The 12,075-nt window shown below is 39.3% G+C and overlaps 1 protein-coding gene across 3 annotated transcripts in view; it reads left to right on the forward strand.

Annotated features, from left to right (window-relative positions):
* CDC40 (cell division cycle 40) overlaps window positions 1–12,075 on the forward strand; it is a 59,064-nt gene that overhangs the window by 17,267 nt on the left and 29,722 nt on the right. For all 3 annotated transcript variants that reach the window (XM_073337030.2, XM_073337032.1, XM_073337031.2), the window contains 3 exons: window positions 278–364; window positions 4,320–4,449; window positions 11,219–11,302. In XM_073337030.2, the coding sequence (XP_073193131.1) occupies window positions 278–364; window positions 4,320–4,449; window positions 11,219–11,302 (301 nt within the window). The remainder of the gene's footprint in view (window positions 1–277; window positions 365–4,319; window positions 4,450–11,218; window positions 11,303–12,075) is intronic.

Genomic DNA, 12,075 nt, shown 5'->3' on the forward strand with positions numbered 1-12,075 from the left:
GTGTGTTTTTTTTTTAAATTGCACTTACAACTTTACCGGTAAAACTGAGCCTTAATTAAAACTTGTCAAACGTTTGTTCTTCATCTAACTGATACATAAGAATTCTCGCCAAGCTTTTCCTGATTTTTTTTTTTTCTTCAGAACTAAAAGTAAAGTTATATAGGTATAATTTAAAAAGCATACTGTGCCCCATACAGTCAAATTAGCGTCCGGTATCTTAGATTAGCTATGTACGAGAAGTTTTGGTTACATTTCAATAGCACTTTCGTTGTTTCAGGAAGATGTAGAGATGGGAGTCCACCTCGATCCTGCTATCAAGGAAGTTCAGTACAATCCCACTTATGACACCATGTTTGCACCAGAGGTAAGAACATTTTTATTAAAACCAGAAATGTTAGTCTTCCAAATTAATTGGCATTGCACTGAGGAATGTAAGTAGCTTAAAAGGAATGTGTTGTGTTAAAGTTGTTCTAATGTGAAATTCAGACATTGCAATGCCTATTCTCTTCAAATATGAATGTACAGAGTTCCTCAAGTTCTCCCTAGATTCAGGGTTGCCTCAACCTTCTGGACTTTAAAGTAAAGATAAGAACTTTGGCTAACTCTGAAAGACACCACATAACACAAACAGGTACCCTGAGGATATCATGTACACTTGTAATCTAACTTTAAACTATTTTAAAGAGAAGAATTGTATGAGGTATGAAAGGTGGAAATCAAATAATGTGCTGCATTGTGCTGTTAAGAAGCCAGTACAGGAGATTACCTGGCTGAACATCCTGAAGTGTCCTGTGTCTTCTGTTCTTTTGATGTCTACTCGTAATGTTAATCAGCAAGCAGTAGAGATAGTTGCCAGAATTATAGATCTATAGCTTTTAGAAAATGGGTATAGTTCGGTATAAAACTAAAACCCAGTATTACCAATAGAAACCGTATTCATGTCATGTCATGATCACTCAAGTGTTTTCAATCATTTTTTTTCTAAATTAATGTAGTATGAGCGTACAAAACTCTTGGGCTAAAATTAACCTTCTTCAAAACAACTTGAACTATTTTTCTATCTTAACTGTTTTTCAGTAGCCTACAATCTATTTGTCTGAAGGATTGAAAGAGATGATTTAAGCCTTCAAGTTATGTATAAATCTATAACTTATTTGAAAACTTCTTAGTGTTATCCAGTATAAGAGTTAATGACACATTTAGACAAATAGAGGCTGTCTGCAGATTGGAAGACAACTCTGCATAAATTTTGCATCAGTTATGCTTTGTTTAGAAAACTTATTGTGCAACCATGGGAGCTAGATGCTATTTTAAACAAAAGCTCGCAATCTGCACTTTAAGTGGGCCAAATAGACAACAGAACTGTCTCAACTTATGGCTGTTGGTTTGCATAGATGTTTGATTTAAGAAACCCAAGTGGTCTCAAGTGGGACAGGTTCAAGGCTTTGTGATTGGAGTCAGCAAGCACAGCAGTCACAGTTAATGTGTGGCACTTCATTTGCACCTATTAATTAAATATTTTCTCTACCTGGTCCATGGTGACTTCAGGAAAAGTTACTACTTTATCATCTTAGAAAAGAAAATTAAGGCGGGGGGTGTGAACTACTAGTGGAGTCCCTGAGACTGGAGAGAGACAGAGTTCTCTTACCTTCCTGTAATTATAGACAGAACGGAGCTATCGGCCTCTAACAAGAATTTTAGAAAGACAGGAAATTTAAAATGGAATATCACAGTGAAAATAATCGTTCAGTGTTAACTCCTGTCTCGTGTTGAGACTAAGAGCATTATAGGGAAGTAAACTGAGAACACAGTACGGTTCTTTACATGGCATATTATCAACCTGAGGGAACCACTGCTACAGGCGATCAAGCCTAAGGGGCTGATCCTGGGCTGCATTCAGCATGTGTAAATCCTGTTGAGTACATTTGGTCCTGCGTATGTGAAACACATCTCTGAATCTGATCAAAATGTTATGGCTACATCCTTTCTCTTCAAAGGACAGGATAATTTTATGACTAGTAATATTCAAGATAAGGGTAATCAAATCTTATGCTTCAGTGCTTAAAATCTCATTGCCACGGGTTAGGAAAAAATTTTTTTCATATGTAATTATTGTGGAATTGGCTGGTGAGTTTTATGATTGTTTTTTCTTTTCATTGAAGCATCAGCTGTTGGGTATTGCTGGAGACAATATAACATACAAACTGGATTCATGGCCTGATCTAGTATGGGCAAGCAAGTACAGAATCAGAAATGGTTCTGTTGATCCGTACTTGAATTCTGCACTAAAAGGTTTTATTGGTGTATGACTGGGAATTGAGTATACAAAAAAAAAAAATCTAATGGATTAAATGATTCTCTCTCCTTCTGAAATTCATAAGAAAAAAATGAGAAAAAATAGGTTTTACGTAAGGGGAGAGAATAGGAAACTTTCTTCAAAGAGGAGGAGGCTTGGTTAATTCTATTATCTGCAGTCTAAAATGTGTCAAATTATTACATTTTAAAAACAATTTAATCTTGAGATTCGTATTCAGCACAGGAAAGCACCTTGGGGAATAAGCAACATGTATAAAAGGTAATATACTTAGCTTTAATACATGCAGCTGTCATAGTCTTGAAATCACAACTGCTCAGAGCTGGAAGTTGTTGTTTTTTGGGGGTTTTTTTGCAAAGTTTGGGGGTTTTTTTGCAAAGTTTGAGCCAATTTTGGTATGTATGGCTAATAAGTAGCACAGTCTGTGTTCTCAGAGATAAAATGAAGCAGAATTAAAAAGGGTTTATCAACTGTTCTGAGGCAAGAATATGCAGCCTCTGTAAGATATAATAGTTTAGTGTCTTAAAAGTTACAACCATAGAGTTTCTTGTTTAATCGACGAATAACAGTAAACCTGTAACATCACTTTTAGTGGTCCATTTTACATTAAAAAATTGTGTGAGAGATTGCTTTGGTAAATACAGATAAAATATTCAGTTTCTTATTTTTCCTTGGGAATTGGGGAGGAGTGAATAACATGTGAACGAAACATTCATGTGCTATGAGCGTGACATGTTACAGTTCTGGGAGACAGCTCTGCACTATTTCAGTACTGGTGGTCTTGCCATGTATGGGGAATACTTAACCTGTACTCATATGTAAGTATCTAGTTGAGCCTTACCTGTGTTTCATTCTGTTTGCCCAGTCCAGAATGGGCTTGTTTATTGGACGCAACACAGATGTGTGTGTGTGTGTGTGTGTGCATACGCACACTTCTGTCCTTTATGTGTACCATTGCCTTCTCCTGGATGGAATGTCAGACCTCCTCAAGTGTGTGATCATAGTCCTCAAATGGCTGCAATCTTCAGAGATTACAAAAACATGTACTATTATGTAAACATTCATGTGTCACTGCTTATCAATGTTGGTAGTTATTTTTATTCTGACGGTGGCTAAATTCACTTCCTTTGTGCTCCAACACAGTGGCGCTCAACTCAAATATTCTGTTCTCCATATTTTGAGAGAGCCCATTGATTTAAATGGAAATCCATTCAGATAGGTCAGAATATACAAATCAAGATCTGCCATGCAGCTCTAAAGAAACTTCTGCTCTTGCATTTCAGCTCTTCCAGCCCAACTCATCACTGCTGTAACTAGACACTATATCCAATTCTGTAAACTCTCCTGTGTAACTCTCTGTGAAGCATGTGGATACTTCATTTAACCAATATACAAATATAAAATTGTATAGTACTGCACTTTCTTTAGAAAACAGGTGTGTGTTTGTGTATGAATTGTCTATATTCTGTAGTTGTGCAGCTGATCCTGCTGAAATATTATTACATTTTTTCTTTAAGTGATAAAGATTTTACAAGGCAATTTCCATATTGCTATAACAGTTCTCTAGGGCTTGACTTTCAAAAAGGATAACACCATGTGGTTTTAGCTTCCCCTTCCCCCCTTTCCTGTTATCTTCTGTATGTTTGCCTTATTTACCTATTTAATGGGAGTTTTGCGTGTGGAGTAATTTTTTTTTTATTGAATTGTCCTTGCCAACAGTGCTGTGAGCAAGAAGCTTCACCGTGAAAATTACTTAATGCATAAAGAAACTCCTATTCTAATTGGTATATAATATAATGTACAAATATTATTCTGACATATATTCAGTTACAGTAGCCATAAAGAGAAAGTAAGCTAAAGCCACTACATACTGCCCTTCTTGAAAGTCACACAGTTCGTTCCCTATAGAACATTATAGATGATTACAAAATACTTAGCAAGAAACTAATTCCTTCTAGAATAGTGTACAACCTTTAAATACTTTCTTCTAATTTTGTTGATGCAGTTTGGGCCAGAAAACCCGTTTAGGACTCAGCAGATGGCTGCACCTAGGAATATGCTTTCTGGATATGCAGAACCAACACACATCAATGATTTCATGTTTGAACAACAGAGAAGAACATTTGCAACTTATGGTAAGACCTACAACTCCTTATATTTAACCTTTGAGGCTGATCTCTGTCTTATACTGTTGCATGTGTGGCTGGGCCTGTAACAGACTTACCAAATAATATTAAATGAGAATCTTCACAGTTATAGATCATGGCATTTATTTTGGAAATGTTATTCAGGAATTCCTCTGAAACATTAATCAAATGCAAGACCTCCTACTGAACCATTTTAATTAAAACCTCCATTAGTTGTGGTTATGTAGAAGATGGAAATTACAATTTCACATTTTAACAAATAGACCTAAAATTATAAGCCTATTGTGGGTAGGTTCTGTCATAGCTATATTTTGTTAGAATCATATCTGAAAGTTAAAAAGGCTACTTACCATAGCAACTGGTTCTTCATGATGGTTGCATATATGGATCCACACTTCCCACCCACCTTCCCCACTTCAGTATTTTGTTCATGACTTTTGAATGAATGGAAGGACATGGATGGGTGGTTGGTGCCAACACCCTTTTTTTAAGTTTTCTGTCTCAGCGGTGTGAGGGTGTATGGCTTCCTAGAGGATGCGTGCGAGAAGCTTTGAGCTCTTGTTAAAGACACTCGTCTCCTTATGCATTTGGATCCATATGGGCAATTGCCATAGTAACCAATTACTTCATCTCAGACCTTTTTTTAGCTTTCAAATAGCTACATTGTGAAAAAGGATAAAGCTTGTTTTAATCCTGTTCAGATTGAAACAGTGCAATAGAAAATGTACAGTATGTAAAAGCAAGTGGATTTCTGAGCTTTTTCAGTACAAAGAATGTGCTGTGTGTTTACATGAAATTTTAACAAGTTTTCTTATACATTTCAGCATACAAGGCTTTTATTTTTTCACTTACCATTTGTTTATCGTTATTAAAAACTTATCAGTTTTTAAAATATAAAGTTTAATTTGACATGCTTCTGGCGATGTCAACACTAGAGAGCTTACAGTGGCGCTGCTGTAACGATGCAGCTGTGCTGCTGTGAGATCTCTCATGTAGCTGCTTTATGCTGATGGAAGAGAGCTCTCCCGTCAACCTACGTAATCAACCCCCAACGAACGGCTCTGTCGGCGGGAGAAGCTCTCTCACCGAGGTAGCGCTGTGCACACTAGTGCTTATGTTGGCGTAAGTTATGTTGCGCAGTGGGGTGGAGTATTCACACCCTTGAGTGACATAAGTGTTAGTGTAGACATAGCCTCTTTCTGATGAAGTATGAGAGTTTGAAGAGCATAAATTATCCACCAGGCAGGTTCTGAAATTTCCACACAAATTATTAAATAATATATAATACTCAGTCCACTGCTGTTTTAAAAGATCTGTGTATGCAGATTTCTTTCTAAATTAAACTGTTATTAAGGCCATGGTCCAGCAATTGATTGCTTGGCACAACAGTCTGCCCACATGCTGAGCCCCATTGACTTCACTGGGGCACTGTGGCCATACAGCAATCTACTTGTGTGCTATCAGTTGCAGGATTGGAACATCAAGGTTTAAATTATGAAAACTAGAGTCAGTGTGAGCCATGTTTACCCAGAAAATCGTGAGGCTAAAGTATCAAATTTTAAGTAATTCTTTCAACTGTCATAAATTACCATTTAATGTGTATATCTTCAAATTTTCTTTTTCAGTTTCCTCTTTGGTTTGTTGTTGCTTGTTTCCATATGCACTAGCTACCATTAGTACTATTTTATAAGTGTGATGCTAATTGGGATGTCTACACTGTGATTCGGTATGCCTACACCTGCAGCACCGAGTCTGAGCCCATGTCAGCTGACTCAGGCTCATGGGGCTCAGGCTGCGGAGCTATAAAACTGCAGTGTAGACATTTGCGCTTGGGCTGGACCCCAGGCTCTAAGGCCCTTCCCCCTTGCAGAGACTCAGAGCCCAGGCTCCAGTCCACGCCCAAATGTCTAGACATACTGCAGTTTTATAGCCCCACAGCCCGAGCCCCATGAGCCTGAGTCAGCTTGCCACAGGTCTTGTATTGCAGTGTAGACATACCTATTTTTAGGAGTAACAGAAAATAGTGGCAACCTTGTCCATAGGAGCTTTGTACTGTTCTGGGGTTGGTTCCGTAGGTGTAGGTCTTCTGGAAATGACGGAAGTGGAGCAGCAAAAAAGCTGTGCTAGACTCGGTAAATCAGCAGAACCAGCACGGAAGCATTAGAAGGTTCAATTAGGAGGAGCAGTAAATGAGAATTGTGATTTCTCAGCATATTAGCAAGTTTGTTATGAATTACCTGAAAACATACCAGCATTCTTGAAATACGTTGCCAGAGTCTCATCGTGCTATCGTCCATAGAAAACTTTATCTTTTAAAAATTGCCTTTCAGTTTTGGGAAGGGAAGATAAAAATTTCTCATGGTAAATTGGATTAGTAGCAGAGCAGAAGTGTGTAGTTGTCTCTATATAAATCTAGGTGGGAAGCAATGTTGCTGACTGATTCTGCTTCAGCATACTGGAAGAATCAGTAAAGTAACCCTGCTTCAAAGTTGCAGGTTTCAAAGGCCTTCAACCTCAGCTGTTAGGGCCCATTTTATTCAATTGGCATTTGTTTAACCAGTGACTTGTCTCTAGAAATGCAAATTAAGTATATTGTAAGATAGAGGGCCTTGTAAGTGAAATACTTTTGTAAAAGGAAGCAGAGGGAATTGGTGAGGGATTTCTGTGCCTTCCATTTAATCTATTTACTATACTTAGAATTACAATCTTGTTTTATGTGTAATTCTTTAAAATTGAATACGCAGTCAGCTAAAACCCTGTTTACTATATTGCTTGGCAAACAAAACAAGTAGTTTTGTGGCTCAGAATATTTTCAGTCTACTTTTCTTAAGATAAGTACTTAACTTTCCTGTCAGCAATATTCTTTCTGTTCCCATTCTTGGAAGGGACAGGGGCATACTTCTTATACCAGGGGTGGGCAAACTATGGGCTGCGGGCCACATCCAGACCACCAGGCGATTGAATCTGGCCCTCGAACTCCTGCAAGGGAGTGGGGTCTGGGGTTTGCCCCGCTCCCACACTCTAGCCGAGGAGCAGGGCCAGCAGCTGCTCCACGCATGCGTACTGCGGCTCCCAGAAGCAGTGGAATGTCCCCCCTCCAGCTTCTATGTTTAAGGGAAGCCAGGGGGCTCTCCGCACTGCCCCTTCTGCAAGTGCTGTCCCTGCAGCTCCCATTGGTCGCAGTTTCCAGCCAATGGGAGCTGTGGGGGCAGCACCTGCAGACAGGGCAGCTTGATATTAAAATGAATATGACTTATTTGAAGTAGCTTCTTGTTCTCTTTGGCACTAAATAAGTTCTGTTGCTTCAGAGAACCAGGTCTAAGTGGCTAGTTGTTAGACATCTGAATCACTTATTTTCATAAATGTAGTTTGATGCCTATATTTTCAGAAGTGACTAGTGATCTTGTCAGCAAGTTAAGGAAGTATGGGCTGGATGAATGCACTATAAGGTGGGTAGAAAGCTGGCTAGATTGTCGGGCTCAACGGGTAGTGATCAATGGCTCCATGTCTAGTTGGCAGCCGGTATCAAGTGGAGTGCCCCAAGGGTCGGTCCTGGGGCCGGTTTTGTTCAATATCTTCATAAATGATCTGGAGGATGGTGTGGATTGCACTCTCAGCAAATTTGCGGATGATACTAAACTGGGAGGAGTGGTAGATACGCTGGAGGGGAGGGATAGGATACAGAAGGACCTAGACAAATTGGAGGATTGGGCCAAAAGAAATCTGATGAGGTTCAATAAGGATAAGTGCAGGGTCCTGCACTTAGGACGGAAGAACCCAATGCACAGCTACAGACTAGGGACCGAATGGCTAGGCAGCAGTTCTGCAGAAAAGGACCTAGGGGTGACAGTGGACGAGAAGCTGGATATGAGTCAGCAGTGTGCCCTTGTTGCCAAGAAGGCCAATGGCATTTTGGGATGTATAAGTAGGGGCATAGCGAGCAGATCGAGGGACGTGATCGTTCCCCTCTATTTGACATTGGTGAGGCCTCATCTGGAGTACTCTGTCCAGTTTTGGGCCCCACACTTCAAGAAGGATGTGGATAAATTGGAGAGAGTCCAGCGAAGGGCAACAAAAATGATTAGGGGACTGGAACACATGAGTTATGAGGAGAGGCTGAGGGAGCTGGGATTGTTTAGCCTGCAGAAGAGAAGAATGAGGGGGGATTTGATAGCTGCTTTCAACTACCTGAAAGGGGGTTCCAAAGAGGATGGCTCTAGACTGTTCTCAATGGTAGCAGATGACAGAACGAGGAGTAATGGTCTCAAGTTGCAGTGGGGGAGGTTTAGATTGGATATTAGGAAAAACTTTTTCACTAAGAGGGTGGTGAAACACTGGAATGCATTACCTAGGGAGGTGGTAGAATCTCCTTCCTTAGAGGTTTTTAAGGTCAGGCTTGACAAAGCCCTGGCTGGGATGATTTAACTGGGAATTGGTCCTGCTTCGAGCAGGGGGTTGGACTAGATGACCTTCTGGGGTCCCTTCCAACCCTGATATTCCATGATTCTATGATCTTGGAGGCCTCAGATTTTTGGGTGGCCAACTTGAGGTGCCTGAAAGGGGCCTGTTTTTCAGAAAGTGTTGTGTATGTAAAGTCTAAAGGACAAGCAAGACTACATATGTTCACTAAGTACTGTTGCTCAGATCCAGCACCAAACAGGAGTAAGATTTGGCTAGTAATTTTTACAGGGCCCAAGAGTATGAGAAAGTAAGTGTTTCTATCAGTGTGTGCACATAACATTTATTGGAAGTATATTATCCTTGCATTCAAGTGTCACTGTCAAAGTACAGGTCACTTTGTCTGGGCTGTCAATTGCCAATTCCGCTGGGGTTGTTTAAAATTTCAGTATACAGATCCTTGGAGTTTCATTCTACAAGAGTGATGTAATCTTCTATGAGTGCATCTTTAAAGAGATTTATTTACCTGTAATTGTTCTGTTACGTGCATTAGGCTTGTTTGTGCTTATTTACCCCCAACTTTTTTCAGATATAAGGTGGAGTGGAATTGTGCCTTTCCAATCAATGTCAACATAAAATCTTGATGTCTCTAGTTTTAATGGCAACTGAAGGAAAGATGAGTGTTAGGGCAGGTCATGTAAATGCCTAGCACGCTAACTCAGTAGGAGAAAAGGATGCTTTCCGTTGAAGCTGCATTTGGAAGTCTGTCAGACTTCCCATGGTAAAGTAGAAAAGCTTTTCTATAAGAAAAGATACTGAACCAAGGTCAACCTTGCTTGTAAGTAGGCATGGCTCCCGCTGAAGCCTGAATTTGTCTCAGTTGCTCTTTTCAGTGGCTTGCTGTCCCTCCTTCCCACTACTGAGCAAATGAGTCCCAGAGATGGTGTAAACACAGCTCGAGGACAAATAAACCACTGCATTGATTTTGACATCTATCCAAAGTAGAATCTCTGCTTTAATAACAGAAACCTTATAGCTTAGAGGAACCCATTAGATGACTGGCTCAGTAACAGCAGGCAGTTGCCTGTAAATCTAATTGGCAATGTCTGTTCAGCTTGATTGTGTTGAACACATGATACTATAACATTTAGATAATCTGTATAACAACTTGGAATAATTTTTACTAAATTACTACACAGGCATGATGGAGCTTCATATTTTATCACGAATGGGTTTATTTATATTTCACTTTCCTATAATATGCATGTGGACCACCTGGAGGTATAGAGTGCTCTGTAGGGTCAGATCAGAGTTAAAGCACCAAAGCACAAATCCTGATTCCAAAGGCAGATCCGCTGCTTTGCTCTGCTCTTCTGCCAACTCCTCTAGACATTTCAAGAACAATTGACTCTTTCAGTATTGAAAAAAAAAGGCAGACTGGGAGTGTTGCTGATCCAGTGCACTTTCCCTAAGAGAAGGGGGAAATAATTGTGCTGGTGCAGGGATATCCATGGAGAGACTCTAGTGTCATGGTTCTCTCTGTGTGGATCCACAAAATGTCAAGTCCTGTGGTAGTGCGGTGTAGTGGTGTTTGCGCTAGCATTTATCTGCGGATTTTGTTGGTCACCTTCAATTTCTTGATTTAATTATCTGAATTCTGAGGTCTTATGTGAGTCTTCAAAGGACACTGTCCCATTCAAATATTTAATTAAAATTAATTATATGTCCACAAGGGTGCACTTTCTCAGAAAAAATGGCATTAGTGATAGTAAATATTCTGTGCACCTGTTCCATAGAAACTAATTTAATTATTTATCTTTACTATAACATTAAAGGTTGTGCCATCTACTTGTGTTCTTCGCACCACAGTCCCAGTTATTTAATGCAATATGTGCTGTCATGTTGCATTTCTTAGAATGTGCGTTCTGTATCAGTAAAGAATGGTACAAATTTAGAAATTAATTTGCTGCTGTAACAGTTCAGTTTAAGGGCTGTTCCTGAGGGTAGCACTCAGTACTTTAGCATATGGCCGATTTCAATAACTTGACCAAGCAATAACTTACTTCAACTTATAAGAGGTTTGAGCGCTCTGGAAGCAGCACGCTCAGACTCTAGTGGGAAGCAAGCACCAGGCAATGCTCTGCAGTAAATCCAATAGCTAGGCTGGGAGAAAAGTTGATGGACTTCAGAGCATATCTTATCCAGTCCCTCTTGGCTTAGGAAGATATCTTAAATATAGGGCTTTGAGGAAGATAAATTGGGGCAAAGAGAACTGAGAACCAAGAGGAGAATCAATCACTGAGAACATATGCAGAACAAAAATTTCAGCTAACAACTGGTATTTTTGCTTTTATTATAGGTTATGCATTAGATCCCTCTCTAGATACTCAGGACGTTGCTACTAAATACATTGGTTCTGTAGAAGAAGCTGAAAAGAATCAAGGTAGGTAATGTCAAATTGGATATAAAACCATTTGGTTTTAATGGCAATCTGTTCTGTTGTGTTTCAGTTTTATAGAAAACAGGCTATCATGAAATGCTAGGAAATATTAACAAAGGTTTGTGATGTGTCAAGAGAGATGCTCCTTAGACCAGAAGTCTAGGATGAAATTTTTTCTTTTTTTTTTTAAACTCAATAATGAACGGTAGTTTCCCTTCCATGGTCAGGTTAAGAATAGTTTGGGGGGCAGGGGGTGTTTCTCATTGTTTTTGTTTTTTGTTTTTTCCTAGAATGTGAATCTTTTTTAATAGTCGTCTGATTTTTTCTAACATCAGATTTCAGATTATGATTTCACATTAGAATAGAACATTTTTTCATATACAAATAGACTTCAGAGGTGTGTATTTTTGGAGTTCAATTGAGCTGTGGTGTCATCCTTATTCCATCATGCTCTGAGCTAAAATTGTATTTTCCCTGCATTGCAATAGCTTCTTTAAGTAGGTTAATCAGCTGTATCATAGTATTCAGTGTTATGGGGTTAGCAGATAAATGACGTATACACCAATTTACCTTAACACTTCTGTTCGCAACTTTGAGTTATCAATAGTTAGCAAAATGGAGCTGTTCTCCCCTGACCCCCAAAAAGAAAAACTACTGAAAGGTAGCCCAGTGGCAGGATTTTCGACCGGAGGCAGAAGGGCCTGTAATTACTACTTTGATGTAACATATTAAATGTTTTTAGTTCTAGTAAAGTGGTTTCTTTACATTTGAAATTA

The sequence above is a fragment of the Lepidochelys kempii genome, chromosome 3 (assembly GCF_965140285.1).
Source record: "Lepidochelys kempii isolate rLepKem1 chromosome 3, rLepKem1.hap1, whole genome shotgun sequence".
Classification (NCBI taxonomy): domain Eukaryota; kingdom Metazoa; phylum Chordata; order Testudines; family Cheloniidae; genus Lepidochelys; species Lepidochelys kempii.